Raw genomic sequence first — 24,007 nt, forward strand, 5'->3', positions numbered from 1 at the left:
TTTTTGCGAAAGATGCCTTTGTACATTATAATGAATTTCAAAATGAAATAAAAAACACAGTATTTTTGAAACATTCTTAAAAATTTCCCGTTGGAAATACTTTAGAAAAAAAATCAAGGCAAAAGTTTTCAATTTGAGTACAATATTCATTTGTCATTAGGTCCCTCTAAAACTGGTGTTTTATGTTTGATTTAGTTTCTTCTGCCATAACTTCAAGTCGCATGCCTACAGCATGATTATGTGAAGTTATGGCAGAAACTTAACATATGCTTCATACCATAATATATGCTTTAAAAAATATCGCGTTAAGAGCGCGCTATATCGCAGAAGAAGCTTTTCACTACAAATTCTCTTTTACCGCCATAAAAAATTTAAAATTTAAAGTATGGAGAAATTGAGTTCAGACAAGCCTATAGTACGTCATGAAGATTCAATTGTTGAAAAAAAATACTTCATTGCATGAAAATGAAAACAAATTACTGAAAGAGAACTTTCCCGTTGCGTGATTATAAATCATCTGCTCATGATTTGTTTTCAATTTGAAATTTTGAAAATTTCTTTTCAGTATTTAAAACCTTAGGACTTACTCAAGGTTTGTCTGAATTCACTTTTTCTACACTTTGAATTTTACATTAATAATGGAGATGAAAAAAATTGCAATGAAAAGTTTCTCCTTTGGTATGGCGCCCTCTTAAGGTAAAGATAAAAGTTACATGTCTTCAAAGTATGGTGTTCATCCTCAAATAGGCAGGCTCAAGGCATAGAACTAAGCTCAGTTGTATCTTACTTTGTTTTTTGATAGTTAACAGTTTTTAATAATCACTTTGATTTTCATTTGATTAACAATTGTTAAAATATTTTAGTTGTTGCCAGATGCAATTGTCAATTGAGTATCTAACTCTCGGCTTCGAACACAATCATTTTTTTTAATTAAATAATAAAAAGTTTATGAAAAAGTTTAAAAAATATGGCTTGTTTCCCTTTTTTTTTCAAAATAAAAACTACAATCAACGTTAACTACTCAGCATATTTTATTGAGGGAAGCGAATAATAAATCAAACAAAATGCTAATATTGACAATCTTTTTCACAATAGATCATGACCTTAATAGCAGTTCCAGAATGAGCAATCTCAAAGGCTTTTTCACTTTCCTCTAATGAGAATTTATGGGTAATCAAAGGCTTCATGTCCACCGCTCCACTTGCAATTAGCTCTAAGGCTGCTGGATAACAGTTTGCATAGCGTAAACTTCCACGCACATCAACTTCTCGAACGGTGGCTTCTATAATAGGTATTTTTATATCACATAATCCTATTCCTACTAACATCAGCAAACCTCCTGGTGCAGTAGCCTTGAAATATAAATAAATTGAAATTAATAGAAAAGAAATTCTCAAAATGACAAAATAAACCCCGCTTTACTTAACTCATAGTCAGTCATAAACTAAATCTAGCAGATATTTTTTTGTCGTATGCCTGTTTAGGCAGTGGGGGTGTGATTGTTCCTGTTTTTCAGTGGCGCCATCTATGACCAGGAATTCGACTTCTGCCACTCCATTCACACAACCACAACCCGTTTATAGGGCGGGTCACATTCACACACATTCGCACACAAAGGAGAAAGGACATAGAACACACACAGAGAGAAAGAAACATCCATGCCTTGTCCGGGATTCGAACCAAGATACAAGGACAGCTCCCTGCCCCCTACACAAGCCAGTCGGCTCCAGCAGATATGAGTTATACATTTGATCGATCAGATATCTAGTAGGGTCCGGACACTACTAGATATCCGGGTTAGAGCTGTGGTGGCTCAGTGGATAGAGCGTTCGCCTTCCAATGAGGTGAACTGGGTTCGAATCCCAGTGATGGCTGATCAATACGATTTCTGCACCCGGCTCTCTCATACCACAGTGCTGACGTAAAATATCCTCAGTGGTAGACAGAACATGGGTCAGAGTCTCCTTGCAGCCAGGCTAACCGTGGGAGGTTTTCGTGTTTTTCCTCATCTTGTAAAGCAAATATGGGTTAGTTTTATCAAAACGTCTTCCATGAAGGCAAGTTTCTCCCAATACTTGATCTACGAGTTCCCTTGTCTCCTGGATTGAGTTCAAAATTACAAGGCTGCGGAGTTAGTAGTCGTAAGCCCTAAATTAGGTCGGCATGTCAGCGACGGTAATAAAATAAAATGGGTGCTGTTTTAATGGACTACAAATATATTATAGGTATTGTTATTTTTTATTTGGTAAGTTTTTTATGGAAAAATTACTTGATTGGGACAAATGTTTTGAAAGTATGCCAAATTATAATTATTATTGTTATTTTTTATCTTGATGGAAGGAATGTCCAAATACATGTTTGCTTAAACTAATAACTTAAAGTCAATGGAAAGCGCAGCAAATAATAAAAAATATTTGAATTATCTTAAATTTTGCTAGTATATTCCTTTCAATTTTGTGGATTTTGTAGTTTTTAGTAATATTAATTTATTGATAATTTACTTTTTACCTCCTAAAAAAGAACGAGTTACGAAAAACGAGAATTTTACACACGTATATGCTGCAATATTATAAAGAGATAATAAAATTTGACTGAAATGTTTCTGCCTTTTAGAAGAAAGACTCACGAGCTTAAATTACTATTCGCAAAACCTAAATTGGGTCTGCTGTTCAACGACTTTTATAAGATTGAAAGATTGAATTGCTGATTCAATGGACCTATTTGCGCAGAGAATTGTTTTTGTTTTTAATGACATTCGGACAAGCCAAGATGGTTAGCTACTAAGTTTAAAAATTAATTAAGGAAAGAGGATCTTTGGAATGACATCGAACAGAATATCTCGGATAGAAAGCTGCACAACTCAATCGTGAGGCCATTTTCCCAATTTAGACATAGATCTGAAGGGAATGGAAATTCTCTCCAAATCTCTGTATTTATGGTTCTGCTTGGCGACCTACCGTAAATCTTTCCATTCCACGGATTTCACGAACACGTATTTTGCATGTACTCGTTGAGTATTAAGACTCGATGGTGAGAGTTTTACATGACTGGGGGTACCGTGACCAGCTGCTACGTCTTTAACTGCTTAGTCTGCTGTTTCATTACTAATTACACCGAAGAGCCTTTGCATTATGACCACCCTGCTAATAACATGTAGGACCACCTTTAGCCCTCGAAACTGCTAGCACCCACCGTGGCATTGAATCCACAAGGTGCTGATAGGTAGTCTGAGGTATCTGGTACCAAGCGCTCACCAACTGGTCCTGCAATTCCCTCACATTGCAAGGGGGTAGCGTGGCAGCACGAAATTGGTTTTCCGAGTAGGTCCACTAATGCTCTATTGGATTAGGATCATGTGAATTTGGGGGCCATGACATGACTTGAAAGTCACTGGAAGTTTCCTCGACGATTCGATCCTTATGACATGGTGCATTATCCTGTTGTTAAACACCATCCCCCGCAGGAAAAACTGTTGCCATGTATGGATGAACTATGTTCAAGTAGCTTACGGACGTCAAGGATTGTTCTATGAGGATTATGGGTCCTAATGTGTCCCATCAAAACATTGTTCCTGGGCGAGAAACCATGAAAACCTAGGCGAGCCCATTGTTATAGATGGAGGGTGGTCATAATGTAATGACTCTTCGGTGTATATCTGTGTGTGCTGCCTCCTAATGTATTTGCGTGGCAGCACACACAGGTATAATCGGTAATAAAGCAGCAGACCAGGCAGCTAAAGATGCAGCTGCGGGTCGCGTACCCCCAGAAATGTGAAGCTCTCGCAATCGAGTCATAAAAATCCGCTACCGTTCTCTTATCGTCCTCCGAACACCCGTTTTCTTACTTGATTCCTAGAGTTAACCAGAGAGGAACCGCCTCTCCTGAACTAACAGTACTGACCCCAAATCAAACCCAAATTCTATTTATTCACAAAAGGAGAATAAAGATGGAAAACTCAACTACTTTTAAAACGACTCTTCTACTCAACTACTTTTAAAGTACCAGAACTTGCAGACTGTTTGGCATCATAAAATAATCACCGCAGCCAAAATTAAGTTCTTATAATAACTAAAAATGAACCATAACTTCCTTCAAGAGGACGCCATACAACGAAAGAAACTTTTCACCCCAAACTTTCTTTCACCTCCATTACCAATTTAAAATTCAAAAGAAAGAAAAAGTGAGGCAAACCTAGAATAAGCCATTAAGTTTCTGATGCTGAAAAAAATTTATAATATCGAAATGCAAACAAATTATTGGAAAAGAACATCCTCCATTGCGTAATCCAAAGTTATCTTCTCATAATTTATTTTCATTTTGATATTTTAAAAATTTCTCTTCAGTATTTGAAATTTCATGGCGTGCTCTAGGTTTGTCTGAACTCACATTTTCTACACTTTCACTTTTAAATTGGTTATGGAGGTAAAAAATGATGATGGAGGCTATGTTTCCCCTGTGGCATGGCGTCCTCTTAACAGTGTAAATATTCGAAATCATAAATAATTACCGAAACACCATTTTTTTCCGTTCTTTTTTTATTGAAACGATTCGGGAACTTTGGAAGAATTTATTAAGAGGGCAATCACACCCATTGGCAGAACATTGGAGTATAGAGTTACCCCGAATATAATTGACCCCGAGGATAGAGTTAAGCCTATCCTCGGGGTGACTTAGCAAACTCAGCTGAATTCTCTTCTTTCCTTCAGGTAGCTCCTTTTAGCAATACCAACACAGATACATATATAATATACAATACAGATCAATGCTTATACAAAACACTGCTATTGATCTAGATTCAATTAACATCAATGATGCTACTCAATTCATTTTCTAGTACTTACTTTGAGGCCAAGACTGACGCCAGATTGTGCACCACTACACTCAATTGTGCGATCAGGCAGGGATCCTAATTGTCTTTCTACTTCTTCAACAACATCACTAATCTCTAAATCTTTCACACAAATCGTGGAAGAGGCTCCCAGACTTTTAGCGACCTTTAGGCGATTCTCGTTGATATCTATTAATAATACAATTAATAAGTTAAGAATAACATTTTAAAAAAAGGAAATCTGTTTAGAAAGCATGCAGTTATTATCTTAACAAATTCCGTAGGCAAATACCTCCATAGATACATCCTAGTATGAATAAATATTTTTCAAACATAATTGATTTTCATTTACCCCTTCGACGTGGAAGTTGCAAAAGCGTATTTATTCTGCCGAGAATCTTTCGCGTGCGTTTGTCCACTGCGGGAGGGTTTTTTTGTTGTTAACGTGTTCTTAGATAATGTACTGTAAAATAGATAAACGACATATACTGAGGTCGAGAATTTCTTTCGCGAGCGTTTGTTCAGAATCGGATGTTTTTCGTTGTTATGCCTAAATCCATAAAATGGTTGAAATATGAACGAATTATCAGATTATGTACTGTGAAATAGATAAACGACGTGGACTGTAGATTTTTTTTAGTTACATACTTTATTTACTCAAGTTTTTCCTCATTGAAATACATTTTTACACAATTTATGCTATTTCGAGTTCAGTTAAAAACTTTCGGTGCATCGAAATCGCAACGCTAAAAACCAACACAAAAATTACGGCTACAAGTTCTATTTACATAATTATAAATATTATGTTGTAATGTTATGCTCAGATTAGTCTTATTTCCTTATTCATATGGATGATTTACTTTTTTAAAAAATTAACTCGTAAAGAAATTAGCTGCTATTGAAGTTTGAATTAAAGTTTTAAATTTAGCTGGAAATATAAAAGAAACATATATTGAAGTTTCTGAAATTGAACAAGTTAAGTTTAATTTTAGAAAGTGTTTAAAATGATTATACACTGAAGAGCCAAAAAACCTGGTCTAGGCATGAGTATGCAAATAAAGGGGTATGGAGCCAATCAAAGTACAGCGCGGCGATCGGCAAGGCGTATACAAGACAACGAGTGTCTAGCACAGTTCTTAGATCGGTTACTGCTGCTACAATGCCAGGTTATACAGATTTAAGTGAGTTTGAACGTGGTGTTACAGTCGGCTCACGGGAGATGGGACATAGCATCTCCGAGATAGCAGTGAAATTTGGATTTTCACGCACGACCGTTTCACGAGTATATCGTGAGTATCGAAAATCCGGTATAACATCAAATCTACGACATCGCTGCTGTCGGAAAAAGATCAAACAAGACTGGATCAACGACGATTGACGAGAATCATTAAACGTGACAGACGTGCAACCCTTCCACAAATTGCAGCAGATTTCAATGCTGGGCCATCAACAAGTGTCAGTGTGCGAACTATTCAACGGACCATCATCGATATGGGCTTTCGATACGGGCTTCCCTACACGATATTAGGCAGGTATACCAATTTTTTTGGCTCTTCAGTGAACTTGAAAATGAAACAGAAATGATAAGCGAATTTGATTGTAGAGAAAAGTGCTAGTGTTCTTAAATCATGTTATTTTTTAAATTATGCATATAATATTATTAAGATTGAGTTAGGATCTAATTATGTGAGGTTTAAAAGTGTTAAGTATATTGTTTGGATTTAAAACTAGTGATACCAAGATAAAAAAGAAGCACTTTGAAAAAAAAGTCTGGTTAGCTTCAGTCTTTAGACATTGAATGTATGTAAATAATTATATTTCATTGTATTTATTTTACGTGAAGTTAAACTATAATATTTATTTACACTCTAATTTTATCTTGAATATTTTAGTTTGATATCTAAATTGAGTTACAAGTGAATTGTCTACTAATGTATACAGCAAAAGTCGAAGAATAATTTAGTGATTTTTAGTTTCAAAGTTAATTATTATACATCACTTCTAATGTAAAAATAGTATCTTACATTTAATTTGACAATTAGAAAATTTAATTATAAATGTGAAATGTTTTGATTGCATTGTTTGATTGCATATTGCATTGGTTTCAACCTAAAGTTTAAAGAAGTACTCAAACAGATTCATAAATAGCTTTTCCTTTGTTTTCCATGGAAAATTTCTTCCAAGGGAGAGAGTTATAAAGTCTAAAAATATTAAAAAAATAATAGGCTAGCAGAAACATGAATAAAAGTATAAATATTAAAAAATAAAGGGCTAGCAAAAGCACGAATAAAATAAAATAAACACATAAAGAGAAAAGAAAAAGCAAGCGATAAAATTAGAATAACAATTTTGATGGAACAACAGAGAGTTGTTGATATTTTGGAGTAGTTGCTGGTTTTTGGAATTTGTAAGTTTATTCTAACCCGTTACGGGATTTTCTGTATTTTATTGAAAGATTATTATAAACCCGTTACGGATAATTTAATATCGTTACTGTATTTGTTGTAGTGTGAAATAAATGTTTTTTTAATAAAACAAAGAACTGTTTCTTAATATAGCTTGATATGTTACAACCTTCATGAAATAATCGTGTATGCTATTTGGAAATGAATAGGCAATGTTAACATTTTGAGAAAAGTATTAAACTCAAGGAGAGGGAAGGTCTTGTAATAGCAGACTATATTGATGGAGCAATAGGACTAAGCCATGATACTATTTATACAATCAACAGGGACAGGTTTAAATTCCATATAGCGCATGAATAAGTTGACAACAACTATAAGATATAGCACCACCCACCCTGTACTTGAGATCTGTTCCAATGTGTGCTCGGAGGGCTCAAAGCACTGCCAGAGTAACAATTTCAAACCGAAAGATAAAGTCAATTATGGCGCGTACCACTCTTTCAAAAACAGTCAATGTTTAAAATACAATGCATGCCATTGTACAGCTAGTTTCACAATGATATAAATATTCAAAAAAAAATAGAGACATTATCTTGAGTGTCATAAAAACGAAAGTTGTATTGAATAACCTCTGATTAGGTATTTATCGACTGAACTAATTACTTTGATTCTCCATTTTGTAGTATTATTTAATAAGAGAAATAATGTGGGGTTAGTATTGTCATTTTAAATAACACCATAAATCCATTCATAAAATAATAAATATCAACATACAATAAAAAAAAACCTAACCTGTAATACAAATTTTAGACACGCCCATAGCTTTGCATGTTAAAATAGTAGTCAATCCAATCGGACCTGAAAGGAAATTAAAAGGAATATTTGTAGAGTTTAAACAGAATTAGGCTTAGAATCGTAAATCGGGAATTAAAAATCCTATATTTGTTGTGTTTCAATTCAAACAAAATTTTTATAAGACATTTTTTCTGTTCTTTTTTTCGTACACCACTACCAATTCTTTTTTCCAATTCTTCGTATCCCGTTTTAGTGCATAATCTGAAATAATTATATCGGGAAGATAATTTTTAAAGGGAAACTTTCCTTCCTTTTGTATCTTCATTCATAACAAGGATGGCGTTGATATGGAGATGATTTTGACATTTGATACCCTCCCGCCAATGGTGTTGATACCCACATAGCAATTCATGGCCTTCCATTGAAATATTTTTCAAAGCTGAGTGAGTTATGATTTACAAGACACAGGTTTTTTCTCATGGGCTTTTAACATAAGCACTAATATAAAAATTTCTTTTCTAAAAAATGGAATTCAATTCATGTAATATAAATTTTTGATCGACTCTTACCTTTGCATGTTAAATTAATTATACTTATATGCAACACAATTTGAAACGCAAGAATATTTAAATATAATTTGGATAAGGAGGGCCTTTTATATATGAAAAGTGAAAAACAGCATTTTCGGCTAATTTTTTTTTGCAATCTAAATAGTAAAAATGCAGCTAAATCAAGAAAAAAATTATCAGATGTGTATGAAGGTAATGAAGATGAAAAGTGGGCGAAAACTGGTTTGAAAACCTTCAATCTGGCAATTTGATGCTAAAGAGGTAGCTCATTCTGGAAAAGGAGTTGCAGTTGAAGATACAATAAGGTTATTAAGTGATGCAAACCGGTGAATAATAACTCTTGAAATTAATAAGAGATAAAATTTATCAAGTTCATTCATGATCATTGGGAAAGCCTAGGTCTTATCTCAAAGTTCGGCCCATGGGTTTCAATCACAGAAAAAAAAAATTTGAATACAAAAATGTAAAAAAGAAATACTGGACAAGAACTTCTCCATTTCATAATCCCAAATTATTTTCTCATAATTTATTTTCATTTTAATATTTTTTTAATTTTTTTTCAATATGTAAAATTTCATGGATTATTCTAGGTTTAACTAAACTGTTTCAATACTATAAATTTTAAATTATTCATCGAGGTGAAAGAGAATTTCCGATGAAAAGTTTTTCGCACGGTATAGCGTCCTCTTGAGAAGCCGCAATGCTTGAATGGCAATAACCTACTAAAATTTGAACGTGTTTTTTTTTTCAAAATAAGGAAAAAATGAATAATTTCCAATCCGAGAGGTATTATAGGTTTCTATCGAGCATTATCGTTGTATTAAGAACACTGTTGTCCTGATAACGCGTTGGGCAGCAATTGCGTTGTGCTACTATTTCTGCAAAAGCAAAAATCTGTTTTCAAATTCCAGTTTTAAAAACACCTTGAGAACAGACCTATAAAATAAAGCAACGTCCTATTACTTGAGCAAACTTGACCATTTCATTTTAAAATTAATAAAAATTACAGTGATTTGCTAAGATAAGTCTATTAATAAGTTTGTCTAAGATAAGTGTCACTTGGTCTAAGATAAGATACACTTGGTCAACCGGTGTCTAAGATAAGTTTGCTTTTGTTTTGCTAAGATAAGTCTGATTGGATGAATAATTTATAAGCCAAAGAAATACGAGGCGAAAACGAGATTTCTTTAAGGTAATTAATAACACTGGGGGGGAGGGGGCTTTTTCGATTTGAAACCCTCACACCCAAATCGTGCAAGATCTAGTACTCGTACAAATTTAACAAAAAAAAAAGTCTCTATTGTGTAATTTATATATTATGAAACATTTTTAGTTTTTTCTTTAATAAACTATGTAAGTATGTAACTATTAACTAGTATGTTAGATATATATTACATACCAGCTCCACATATGAGTACATATTGACCAGCAGTAACACCTGCTCTGCGGCAAGAATAAACTGCTACACACAATGGCTCCGTCAAAGCACCTTCTTCTAATGTCACGTGATCAGGCAATCTGCAGTTGTTTTTAAAGAATTTGAATAATATTTAAATTTGCATTAATTAATTTATTTGCAATTACTTCTGACGAATTTATAGAAGTCTATAGATACAGTTAAATATTAAAATTAAATTGCGGACTGTCAATATAGATTTTGTGTAGTGAAATTAAAATATTTCGAATCGATTAATTTTTAATTTTATATAATCAGAAAGCAATGTCATGTTTACTCAATCAAAAAGTCCCGCAGTGGACTGATCGTTAAGGCACGGTTCCCAGCAGATTACCGAAGTCAAGCATCACTGGCTACGGTCAGTGTGCGGGTTGGTGACCACTTGGATCAGCCTGCGTAGGGACCGAGGGTGTGCGGTATTGGTCCTCGTTAAACTGTTCTACCGTAAAGTGCTCGACTTCGCGTGCAGGTCGTCGGGCTACCGAAGCGGGGGTGCCATCCCATCTGCAGAGGATCAAAATTGTGATGACGTGTCTTCGGATCATCCTCCAGGGATGTTTCCCAGACCGTCGCCAATAGCCCATTGTGCAGCTCTAGTGCGACGTAAATTAACAACAACAACAACAACAATCAATCAAAAAATCAGGTAATAAAGTTAAGCAAAATTGCGCTTCTTTTCTTTAAACTTTTTACTAAACTATTATTCTACAGCTCATGTAAAAAAAAATTCAGCTTTTAAAAAAAAAAAAATATTTTAAACTTTTTGTTTCATGGTTTTTTCGGACTATAAAGGCCTAATCCCGAAAAATAGCAGCACTATACTCCGTTAGAAGTTAAAAAAGACCAATGTGTTATTCGGATTTAAGTAATCATCCGCGGTTTTATGTATATAGTTCCGTTTTATCCCATTATCAAATTAAACAAAGATACTTTTGAGATATTATAGAAGCTTTTAAAAGTCAAGCGTCAGACAGAAATTTAATTCGTACTATCTTTTACGACATATACCACAGCATTATTAAAAAAGTTTATAGTTTCTGAGTCTTATTATTATCCTAGACTTGGCGACATATTTCGATAAATAAGGAGAACATTCATTCGCCATAAAGAAGCAGCTATAAGGAGTTGCAAGAACATTGGATTTGATTGGATCACTGAAAATGGCGAGCCTCATACTGACGTGCTCTTAACAAATCAAATGTAAGATGAAGAGTTTTTACTATTGTTTCGCTGTAGAAGAAAATCATCTACGAGAAACAATATTCATTATCCTTTCGTCAGTTTCTTTAAATGCGAACAGAAAGACGTATATTTGTTACGATTTTTGGTTATCATTTTTATTAATTTTTATTACTTGTTAGTTGATTATTGTTGTTAATAAGAAAGCAAGCAAAAAGGAGGCAACGTCGTTTCAAGAATTATGATGCTGATGCACGTTCGCGCTTGGAGCATGGCTTCCATTTGACGCTTACTTAGATGCAAATTAGGATCTCTCCATAGAGATAATGGGTTTTTTTTTTAACTTGCAACAGAGTATAGTTTGATTACCTATAAAAATTAACAACGTTAAAAGATCCCAAATATAATGCAACTTAGAAGGATATACAGAGTGTTTATGAAGTCCCGGACCCATTTTGATGTTTAATAACTTATAAAATAATAAAGATAGATTAAAATTAATAACATAAGTGGTTATATAGACTCAAAAAGTTTCATGACCCTTGTCAATGAACATCCACGTGTGCCCCCTTCGTCGCACGGAGAATATCAAGTCGATAGTCAATTTCACGCCAGGTAGCGGCAAGCATGTCGGCATCTACAGAGGCTATTGCGGTTGTAATTCTGGCTTTGTATCCCATCAATGTTCGACACGATCGTCCTGTAAGCATTGTCCTTTACAACGCCAGACAGAAATTTAATTCGTACGATCTTTTACAATATATATCATAGCCAAATAGCCCATATATCATATCAAAGAAAAAAGTCCAGCGGCGTTACATCGGGTGAACTGGGTGGTCAAGGAATTGGACCTACTCGCCCAATCCATCTTCCTGGAAAATGGTCATTCAAATAACTACGAACGATGATACCCCAATGAGGTGGTGCACCATCTTGTTGCAAAAAGACATGTGGCTGAAACTCTTCTGGTTGTGGAAATACGAAGTTTTCGTTCGTAGTTCTTTGAATGACCATTTTCCAGGGGCTCGGGCCAGGGAGAATGTCGAGCTCTCGTACCACTGATCTCTATACAACAGAGATCAATAGGTATGGTGAGAACTCAGTGGGTATAAAGATCTCTATTCTGTATTGTAGTCTCTGTACTATAGGGGCCATGTAGCGATAAGTGCAATGTATCCCATACATCTGTTTTTTCTTATCTCTCTTTTTTGTTTAATTACTTAGTTAGATTTTCCTGCTGCACTGTTCATTTATTAATTACTTCGTTTAATTATATACTAAGATTTTTCTTCTTATATTCCCCCTTTCATACATTGTGCTAGCTACCAGCTTCAACGGTGTAGTGAGGCTAGTGAGATATTCTGGAATATTTTAGTGAGGAAGAACGTGGTGCCGAAACTTAAGGAACACGTAAATAATTCTTGCTCTATGATCTTAACTTTTTTTATAAAAAAGCATGGATAAAGTTTTTTATAAAAAAGAGCTTTAATATAATTCGCTAGTAACATTGAAAAACTGAAGGCTAACTTCACAAACATGCTTGATAGAAATAAAGATAAAAAAAACTTTGTTAGATTAATTAGTTGAAAAATTAACCATCAACTCCGGTAACCTTACATTTTAAATTTAAAGCTACAATTATGATATTTTATTCATTTGTAGCTGTTTATAGAAATGGTGGTTTAATATGAGGTTTCAAGTAGTCATATTAATAAATAATTCACTCATCTAAGATCTTCTCTATATTAATTTTTAAAAAATAAATAATAAAAAAAAGAATGAATTTGCAAGTAAAAATCTTTCGATTTGTTTTTCGAAAAATTATAGAAGTTGCTATAAAATGAAACTTGGGAAACTTAAGTGAAAATAAATAATAGCGAAAGAAGATTTGCACTGCAGCACTGCTTAAGTTTTTACATACGTAGTACTAAGTAATCCTTCTGTTTACTTGGTTACTAGTTTGATTGTTGAAGAGATTTTGACAGTGTGGATTCTTAGATTTTTTATTTTTCTTTAATTTCTTCTTTAGATTTTGATTGTTAGACAGTTTTTGAGCGTGACTGCGGGAGAGTTTGAATGTTGGAAAGTTTTTGAGAGTTTGTCTGCAGGAGAGTTTGATTGTAAGAGAGTTTTTGAGAGTGTGATTGCTAAAGAGTTTGATTGTTAGAGAGTTTTTGAGAGTGTGTCTGCTGGAGAGTTTGATTGTAAGAGAATTTTTGAGAATGTGTCTGCTGAGGAGTTTGATTATTGGAGAGATTTTTGAGGATGTGATTGCTGGAGAGATTGATTGCTAAAGAGTTTTTGAGAGTGTGCCTGCTGAAGAGTTTGATTATTGGAGAGATTTTGAGAATGTGATTGCTGGAGAGTTTGATTGCCGAAGAGTTTTTGAGAGTGCGTCTGCTGAAGAGTTTGATTGTAAGAGAATGTTTGAGAATGTGTCTGCTGAGGAGTTTGATTATTGGAGAGATTTTGAGGATGTGACTGCTGGAGAGATTTAATGCTCAAGAGTTTTTGAGAGTGTGCCTGCTGAAGAGTTTGATTATTGGAGAGATTTTGAGAATGTGATTGCTGGAGAGTTTGATTGCCGAGGAGTTTTTGAGAGTGTGACTGATGGATAGTTGGATGGTTGGAAGCTTTGAATGTTGATTTTATACACGATAACTCTCATTTTTTTATAATATAATAAGATCCCTTTATTTAAAACTAGGAAATTCTTTCTCTCAGTGCATAAAATAAAATAAAAGCAGTCGCAATTCGATGAGGGACACCTATATTTGCATTGTATTTACCTCTACAGTTTGATAATTTGAAATTATACAGGGGCCTAGGCCAATAGGCCCATACGCCAAATGCAATGGATCATTAAAATAGGTCAACAGACCCTTATAAAAATAAAATACAAAAATTATATATATATAAAATACAAAAACTATTAACCCTTATATAAATAAAGTACAAAATTTATATATACGTATATAAGATACAAAAATTATTAACCCTGAGACAACCAGTGAAAACTGAGTGAGCTGTGAGCCAGAGCTGGTGGACCCATCAATACAAGACAAAAAATCCAACAATTGCACCAAAAACAGCAGTAAATACAACTCATAAAACTACCAAAAGGTGAAAGGATAAAATAACATAAATGAATATAGTGCTAAAATTGATAGGTTAAAACTGAGACAAAATCACAGATGTATACACTTGCCAATACAGCATTGAAAGGATCCAGCCAATCAAGCCAGCTTGAATCATGCTGGTGGAACCAAAATAGTGAGGGTGAAGTAGTAACAAGTAGTTAAAATGAAGAACAACAAGTAAAGCACAGTAAATTCAATTAAAGTACCAAAAAAAGTACAGAGGATAAAATACCAATAGATACTAAAAGGTAAGAGCTAAAAGGGAGTGTATAACAATCTAAAAACCGTGTATAAAATACAATAGCAATGTAAAATACCAAATGTATTAAAATCCGAAGTTTGTAAGGAAACCTAAAGAATGTGTAAAATGCAAAGTCAAGTTAAAACACTAAAATGACAATGTGGTCCGAAAAAAAAAAGTTTTGGCAAGGTGGTTAAATTAAGCAGGTTAAAATTTTAGTTATTGTCAATTTCGTTTATTAATGCCATATGTTCCTCAAGAGTAGTTTTAATGATAATCTTAATAATTTCTCTACAGACCTTGTCTGCAAAAATTTGTTGGTCTGTTTTTTGGAAAAAATAATTTCTTCGGAGTGTCCGGTACCGATCATAATTATATAAAAGATGCTCTATGGTTTGTCTTTGGTTACAGTTTGAGCAAATATCTGATTTATTAAAAAATTTGCTTTGGTGTACTCCGAACACTCCGTGTCCCGTCAGAAATTGGTTAAAATAGAAATTAGTTTGCAACCTTGTAGTTGACGGGGTCTTAATGAATTTAAATGTATGCCTGACTTTCTCAGAATTTTCCCAATTGGTTTTCCACCTTGCCATTAAATATTGTTTGATTTCGGTTTTGGTTTGTTTGGGGGTTTTCAGAATCTGAAGATCTACACTGTCAGAATCAATGGCTTCCTTTGCTGCCCTGTCTGCCTCCTCATTGCTCTGGATCCCCACATGTGCTTTTACCCAGTTCAAAATAGTGTTCTTATTCCAAATTTTTTTGGTCTATTCTATAAATTTGGAACTGGGTTCCGGGTCAGCCAGGGCCTGGAGGGATGATAGTGAGTCTGAAAAAATCGTTGCATGTGTAATATCATGTTGACGTAGCCATATCAGGGCAGACTTGATTGCCAACAGCTCTGCAATAAATATGTTGGTGCTATCAGTGACTCTGGTGGAGGCTTTGAAAATCGTGACACCGTTGTTCTTGACTATCATTGTGTGTGAAGTCCTGAATTTATTCGGACAGTCTGCCTCCACCCGAGAGCCATCAGTGTAGATCTCCACTCCCTGATCTTTAGGGCTGCTATATCCCCAGGGCAAAGCAATGCAATCTGAAGGATGCTCTAGGGCTGGTTTCTCAAAATCAATGTTATGATCAAAATCAATTGGTAGAGTATAATTTATGTCCTCGAGTTTCCAGCCCCACCTCACCCTTTTGCAAAAGATGTCCTCCACGATTTTCAGACTAATTGGCATAACACCCGCCAGTATCTGGATTGCCTTTGTGCTCGTTGTAGCATAGGCATTCGTGATAGTTAAGAGTGGTATTCGCTGGATGCTGTTTAATTTTTCGTTAATTCTCCTAGTTTGGTAAAACTGTTGAGAGGATTCTAAACACTTTCCGTGTCAGATTGTTAGTTTAAAATGCAAAAAAAAAAATTGTTTTCGCTGTCTTAGACAGCAATGCTAGAGAAGCTGCAATTAAACAAGGAAAAAAGCAATATTCTGCTTATCTTTTAAACGAAAATTCAAAAATAAATAAATTAATCAAATTCTTGCTAAAAAAAGAAGAAAAAAACAATTCAGAGGTTCTTCTAGACTTAGGAGTAAAAAAATATTTTTAATTTCACACGAAGAAAGCAAAATATGTGGAAGAAAAGCATGTTTCAAATCACGCATTAAACTTTTTCTTCTTCTTCATCTACATCTCAGAGCAAGCAGGATGATCCCAATAAGTTAAAAATTGCATTGAACTTAAATACGATTTAATTTAAATATGATTCATCTGAATCACTCGAAAATGAAAGTAATTACACAAATTTACCTTCAAAATAATTTCTAACGGAATTTGAAAACAATTACAGAAATTAAACTTCAAATCATTTTCTAAATAAATTTGTAAATAATTATTTAAATTTACCTTCAAATCACTTTTTAAATGAAGTTTAAAACAAGTACTTAAATTTACCTTCAAACCACTTTTCAAATAAATTTGAAAACAATTACATAAATTTACCTTAAAATCACGTTCCAAATGAATTTGAAAACAATTATATAAATTTACCTTCATCTCACTTTTTAAATGAATTTGAAAACAATTACTTGTAGCAAAAATCAGCATCATGACAAAAGTAGCGACACAGTGTACCATCAGTTGGCGGAGTAGCACAAAATCTCTCTTCGGGACAAATGTTATACTTTCCTTTTCTGCACAAATCACATCTCCCACATCCTATTCCAGGCTCAATACATACTCTATCCCCTTTGAATAAATAAAATAGAACATTATGGCTAAACATTATTATGGCTGAAAATATTATACGTACACTCTGATCTAAAAATAACACATATTTGAAAAATAGTTCCCAATAAAATGAACAAGGAGAAAACAATTTTGGTTTAATTGTCTTACAGTATGGAAATGACATTTCTGGTAAAAAAAAACTATCATTCTCGTAATAACACCAAAATATACGGTATTTAAATAATTCATTTGTAATTTTTTCCGTTTATTAGGTAATGTTTCATCGAAAATTCTGCTTTTCAAAATTATAATTCTTATTCCACACATTTAGTAAAATATACAAAACTGAGAAGTAAATAAATTTTACCGAATAAATGGTTTTAATACAATGCTCTAAGTTATCATTATACAATTGCATAATTTTACCACATTAACCGATTTTTATAACATAATCTAAAGCCACATTTTATTGATAATTTTACCAAAATCATTACGTTTAGGTAAAGATAATCGAGTTTTTTGGTGTACCCAAAGAGCCAGAAGCACATTAAATGTTACCACTGATAATTCTCGCCATATTTTTTTTCTCAGTGTACGTTAGAACCTCGATAATCCAAAATACAAGGTAATTCGAACCGATATTACTTTCCAAGTATTATAAGTGAAGAAAAGTCTTTCTATGAATATTATTAAGCTGCAAAAAATCACCACTCGGTAAATAATACATTAGACATATAAAATATGGATTTTTAAATAATTTGAAAGTAAATAATGCAAAATATACATGATTTAAAAATATACATGATTTAAAAATATACATTATTAAACTACAAAAACTCAACCACTCTGTTAATAATACACTAGACACATTAAATATGGATTTTTACTAAAGTGAGGTGAAATCTGAGCACAAATTTACATTAAAATGTAATAATGATACCTGGTTTCAAGTGTTTTACTTTTTCTCCAACCTTTACAACAGTGCCACTTGACTCATGACCTAAAACCATGGGTTTCTCTACTATGAAGTCTCCAAGACGGCCATCCTTCCAAAAGTGAACGTCGGATCCGCAAATTCCTACGCAAGACATGGCTATCAGAGCCTCTAAAATGTTAATAAATTAGGTAAAGTATTATGGAGTAGTAAGAATTTTTGAAGGCAAGACTTCTAAAATGTTAACAAATAAGGTAAAGTATTATGGAGAAGTAAGAATTTTTAAAGGCAAGACTTGTAAAATGTTAATAAATAAGGTAAAGTATTATGGAGTAGTAAGAATTTAAAGGCAAGACTAACTAACCTATATCTTGAGATATTGGATAAAGATTTTCGTAGTTTTCCTTAGACAAATATAGATTAGATGAAAAACTATAGCTTTTCAAATAGTTTATGAATGATATTCTCCGTAGAAAAAGATTGCCCCCAGATCTTACAATAGAGTAGTTATACTATCTGACTCCGAAATTGCCATTCAAGTTATTAGATCTCGTGAAATATCTATCTCTAGGACTATCCAGGATTGCCAGGCTCTCCTGGAGAGTTTGAGGATAGAAGGGAGACAAATAACACTCCAATGGATCCCAGGACATTGCGATATCTTCGGCAATGAACAGGCCGATATGCTGACTAAGAAAGGCACTCAGATAATTCAGCAGCCAAGCACTCTTAAATACTTTCATTCGGCAAAACTCTATATCAAATATTTTATGAGACAAAACTGGAAAGCGTTCCTCACTTCTCGTATTTCTTCAAGAAGTTGGAGGAACAGCTTAGAACAGGGTATTGCCGATACGCCCCGCAATAAAGCTGTTGCAGAATTCAGACTTGCGGTGGGACATGATTGCCTGGCGAGCCACCTCTGCCACATCGGCATTCTCGCTGGCCCAAATTACCCGTTATGCTCGAATAATGAACTTATGGACAGGAACCATCTACTGAGATGCTCGGCTCTGCGTGGGGACTCTGAGGTGAAGCGCTACGGGAGTGCCCGACGTCTGTTAATGAGATAGTGACTTTCTTCTCTTACTTGTTGCTCACCTTTTTGTTCACTGTTTTTGTAAGAGTTTGTCATTTTCTTTTGCCATTAGAAATAAAAAAATATATATATTCTCCGTAAAAACGTCAAACTATCCCGTCTTACCTCGATTATGGAGTACGACAGGGTCCTACAGTTAACTCTCAGTACATAAGGCGACTATTTTTATATTAAGTTAAATTCTATGAAGGGGTAATATAATCATTACTCTATCACAGATACTAATGCTGAATCTATAATTTAGCATTAGTACCCGTTTGGACACTAGTGTAAATTGCATTGAAAAATCTAGAACTTCAGTAATTCCTTTTTTAATCTTTTATCCTTCTTGTTTTCTTCTTTTTTTCGCTTAACCTTTTGACGCAGATGGGACACCGGTGTCCTTTCTGTATATCTATATTTTTTGACGTTAATTGCTTTATACTTTTTAATCATAAGAAACAGTCTAATACTTACTAAAAAATTGTTAGAATATCGGAATTATATTTGTACTGAAATATAAAATCCAAAAAAAAGTAATTTGAAGGGAAAAAAAATTCGTTCATATTCAAAAAACTTATTTAATAACTAATTTTGTTAACAAAAAAAATTTCGATGATAATAAACTGTTTCTCTTAAATCAAAATGGTTGAAAATATGGGCACATTTGAAAAATTATTATTTGGAAATCAGTTGCGTTTTGAAGATTTACCTTTAACGCAGTAAAAAACGCCTGCGTTTCATGCAGTATTTCCTAAACATAAATTATTAAAAAGCTAAATACTATATTCTTCTCTCATTTTTCCCTAAATTAAAACAAATGATGAAAAAAATATGTTCAATGAAAATTCTGCCTAAAAGGTTTAAAAGTGAAATTCCTTAGACATCCCACTTTTTTGCAACAAAACAATTTGTCAAATTAACCAAATCCATATTGTTTGGCATTAATTTGCTTTTTCAAAAATAATAGAATTGTTAATTCGTAGGAATCTTGGTGATTTTTTTTTCCTTTTTACCTCCTTAAATTAATTCTTCTGTTTTTGAGAGTGCATGATATCGTTTGTGATTTGCTTAATAGAGATTAATTATTGTATTATCCACATTCAATCAAACTTTTTTTATTTAGCAGAAAATTTAAAGATTAAAGGTATGCTTATGCAAGATATCAACACACAGAATATCCATTGTAACCGATTGTACTAAAAAAATAGTTTAATGGTTAGTACGATGAAAAATAATTATATTCTGAAACATAATGCATTGGGAATTCAGCTCTTAAAAAGAACTGAAAAATATATACTTATAAAAGTGTGAATGTACGCAAACTCGGCTTAAGGGCAATCAAAATGGGCAATGTTCCAGAATGTTCGCAGTTAATACATGTTTTTGGAAGGCATAACATAATATGCAATGTACGTAATATGTATACTACGTAAAAATATTAGGAATGAAGTACACGAATTTTATTTCCTTACCATGCGATCCAGGTTCAGGAATTTTCCTTTTTTCCTGAAATATTAAATAAAACAATAGATCAGAAATATATACTAAAAATCAGAAATTTAAGTGAGTATCGACACAACTAATAATTTAATAGTTCACATATGTAGCAAACGCTTACCGAAGTTAATGAAAAGTGTACCGTCATGTGGGGCTACTTTGTGCAGGATTTCGCTGTTTTTGAACTTTGACATGCAAAAAAACTATGTTGATTCAAACTTTAGCAAAATTTATCGATATTATATTCATAACTGGACTCAGACGAGTGAATTTGATCAATATTGGCATTATTTGTATGTAATATTTACAAATAATAAGTCAAAACATACCTTGCAAAAAGTAGCCCCCAAGTGGGGCTACTTTGTGCAGCGATAGGAATTCAGTTTAATAATCATGGTTTTAGTAAAATATTGATATAAAACTAGGAGGCTTTGCCCCCTGCTCGCTCGCGCTCACCAACCCCCGGAACTGCTTTCGCAGTCCATTCGGATTGCTTCGCAATCCGATGCTCGCTTTGCTCGCTCATTGGATACGTTCTTAACGTCTAGTTTTTGTATACTTTTTTGAATACTGAAGTTCGGAAAATTTTTCACTGTAGAAAATTCTAAACCTGTACATTTCAATATTAATTTGAAATTGCAAACAGTTCACATATTTTTCTTAATCACACTATTCTAAATTTCAGTTGTTGAGAAAAGTAACTGTTGTAAGTTTTGTTTTAAAGTCTTTCCCACCAGAGGGCTAAAGCCATGTGCTGTAAAACAATATGAAATAGTAGTCTGCCACTGAACGCCGGATGTAAAGCATTGGCTTTGATGAAGATAATTTTGTATTTTTAATTCTCTGAAGGGCGCCACCTTAATAATATGGAATTTGTAAAATAAATGTATATATTTTTGATTGTTGATGAAGCCCATCATTTTGTGTTTTCATCAGTGTTCAGAAGCAGAACAACTATAAGTTTTTTATTTTATCACAAAAAATAAAATGTATAAAAAACAAAGAAAAGAGTAAGAAAATGAGTATAGTCATAGAAAAAGTTAAAATCATAATATAGTATTTGTCAGTTAAAATAAAACTTTTTGTTTAAGTCATTGCTAACAATTCAAATTTATCCGAGGCAATTCTAAAGTTTAAATTAAGGTAGTATTGTTAAGTTGAAACACAATATTTTTAGTTTTGATGTCAACAATACAATTCAATTTTTCACAAAAACGATTGCTTCCATTGTTAAGTTCAATGTCAACAATTCAAATTTTTCTGAGGCAACTCTTAACCTTTAAATATTATTTTTTTAATGCACATATTTTTAAATGTCAGTATTCAACCACAAAACAACTTGAAGTCCTCAAATTTAGCATGAAGCTGTAAAATGTAATGAAAGAGGGTCATAGCAATAAAAAAAGTAGAAGTAAAGTTAGTACTGTAAAATTAAAACAATATTTTTAATCAATGAGCCAAGTTTGTCAAGAAGCAGTTGTAGTAGTAGGTTGTTTATTTAAAACTTTTTATAGAATTTCTTTAAGAACACAATTGTTAATTTAGGCATTTGGCGATACAACACTTTTAGAATTTAAGGATTTGTTACGTCAAGCGCTCAGGTATCATAATTTTGATCTAGTTTGATTTATGTTGCTAAGTTAACTTTCAAGAAATTCTATGGCTGGCAACAGCATTTTTTTTTTAAGTTGTTTATTTTTATTTCTTTTAGAATTCGTTATTTTTTTAGCGAAATGTTTTTTAACCTAACAGAATTCTTTGCCGACTGTTTTCCCTATGAATGAAGAAAATAAAGTAAATATTTAACTGTTGTGAAGAGAATCTTATTTAGTTGTACAAAGTACTTCCGCCAAAATTTGGGAGCCACGTAAGAGAATTATATATATTAGATCAGAAACACATCATTAAAAGGCAGAATGCTTTGGTGTTTTCAAAACAAAGCAAACGTTGCCACCGGCGGAAAAGAAATACAGCCAAAATTTGGGAGCCACGTAAGAGAATTATATATAATAGATTGTTAAAAAAGTCAATTGTTGACATTTTTAATAACAAAAACATCAAGACATGCAAAGATATTAGTTTGAAAATATATTTCAGCGTTGAAAAAACATTTTTTAAAAAGAATTTTTTTCTTAAAAAGAATGTTTATTTTAAAACATTCAAGTTTAAGCAAAAGGAAAGCATATACATTTTTGAGTATTGAAATCGATGAAATTTCTAAAATAATAATTATTACATATTCATTAGCATTTATAATATTGATAAATTTGAGCATAACATGCTTGAATGAACAAGACAGAATTTGCTCTTTAGTTTCAGTTAAAATCACTTGATGTCCTATAAAATATATTTTTATGTGTCAAATCGTTTGATTAATTCATTAGAAAAATCTATGTAGAAGAAAAATAATAGTTTACCAGCACGTTTCACGTGTTTCTTGTGAATTTTAATAGAGATAGTATTTCTGTGGATTTTATACTTCCGAGAAGCTTCTGCAATCGACATACCACCAGCAACTGCTTGCAAGCATTGTTGCAGCTTTTCTAAAGTGTGATCGCGGTAGTTTCTCGTTCCAAGTATTTTTTTATAACGTCTGACCATTTTTCTGTCGAAAAAAAACGAATGAAACTTTGCACAAAGTAGCCCCACAGTGCATTTTTTTTCATTCTCCGTTTATTTGTAATTAATTTTCAAAATTGTTTATAGCTGAAATGATATAATTGTTTATAAATATATAAATAAAAAATTTTGCACTTACGACAATTGTTTTATCAACGATTTTTCATTTCACAGCTAAAGTTTCCACGCACACTTTTCGACGTTCGACGTTCTCGGAAAGTTGTTGACATTGGATAAACAAAACACACTCGGAGATTGTTTTAAAATTCGAGAAATTTTTTTTAGTAATAGAGGAGACTTCTATCTTCAAATTCCACACATTTTTAACTTGAAAAAAACATAATACTGAATAGCAGCACTTGAAAAGTGCCAAATTCGAATTTGCACAAAGTAGCCCCACTTGACAGTAAATATAATAACATCAATTATCTTTATAATACAAAGCATATAATAACATACAAAGCATCTTTATAATAACACATGAAACTCTAGTTGAATTAGAAAGATAAAAATTTAGGAAATAATGGATAAGCCGCGTATTTTCTCCATCAAATAATTCAACTGCTGTTATGCATATTTTATAGATATTTGCTAAAAAAAATTTTTCTAATACTTACAAGACACAGCTCATTTTTCTTTCTTAAAACCAAACTTATATTATCTCCATCCATTTCGATTATAAATCATGAAAAAAGAGCAAACTGTAATACAGAATAGAAGAATTATGAAATGCTAATTATATAATAACTATTCTCTATTAAATACATATATAATATACAACTTATGAATGACATTACATTATTAAATGATACCATTAAAAAACCTGAACTAAAACAAAACGCGTCTGTTCAAACAAAATGTCATAATGTAAACGATTACATACACAACTTTTACAGTTATCTTCTCAACTCCTCTCCTGTTACTTTTTAGATTTCGTGAAGGATAATCACTCCTTCATCAACTATCACAGTAAAAATGTATAATTTTCTTTATTATTTACTGAACTCTAAAGAGAAAAATGGGAGAGCTGAATG

General features: G+C 32.8%; 1 protein-coding gene across 3 annotated transcripts; it reads right to left on the reverse strand.

The window, feature by feature from the left end:
• Positions 1–1,013: 1,013 nt before the first annotated feature.
• On the reverse strand, positions 1,014–24,007 carry LOC107437139 (sorbitol dehydrogenase). Of its 3 annotated transcripts, none has more exons than XM_043043777.3 (9): positions 23,857–24,007; positions 23,591–23,674; positions 20,330–20,363; positions 17,783–17,947; positions 16,701–16,860; positions 9,997–10,115; positions 8,026–8,091; positions 4,842–5,017; positions 1,014–1,352 (listed from the first exon to the last, which is right to left on the reverse strand). In XM_043043777.3, exons 2-9 carry the CDS (start codon positions 23,642–23,644, stop codon positions 1,068–1,070), a joined length of 1,059 nt encoding a protein of 352 aa, XP_042899711.2. In that variant the 5' UTR covers positions 23,645–23,674; positions 23,857–24,007; the 3' UTR covers positions 1,014–1,067. The 3 variants fall into 3 exon arrangements, with proteins under 3 accessions (XP_042899711.2, XP_042899707.2, XP_071040227.2); XM_043043773.3 differs by having other exon boundaries at positions 23,786–23,915; XM_071184126.2 differs by having other exon boundaries at positions 23,771–23,893.

This window comes from Parasteatoda tepidariorum, chromosome 10 (assembly GCF_982258835.1).
Source record: "Parasteatoda tepidariorum strain Cologne lab strain chromosome 10, Ptep-v5.0, whole genome shotgun sequence".
In the NCBI taxonomy this organism is placed as follows: domain Eukaryota; kingdom Metazoa; phylum Arthropoda; class Arachnida; order Araneae; family Theridiidae; genus Parasteatoda; species Parasteatoda tepidariorum.

Excerpts from the sequence above, each read along its gene's own strand:
- LOC107437139 (XM_043043777.3), bottom strand. The coding sequence starts at position 23,644 with ATGGATGGAGATAATATAAGTTTGGTTTTAAGAAAGAAAAATGAGCTG. Across the intron at positions 5,018-8,025 it reads GTCTAAAATTTGTATTACAG|ATATCAACGAGAATCGCCTA; the intron begins GTTAGGTTTTTT and ends TATTATTAATAG. Across the intron at positions 1,353-4,841 it reads GCGTCAGTCTTGGCCTCAAA|GCTACTGCACCAGGAGGTTT; the intron begins GTAAGTACTAGA and ends TTATATTTCAAG.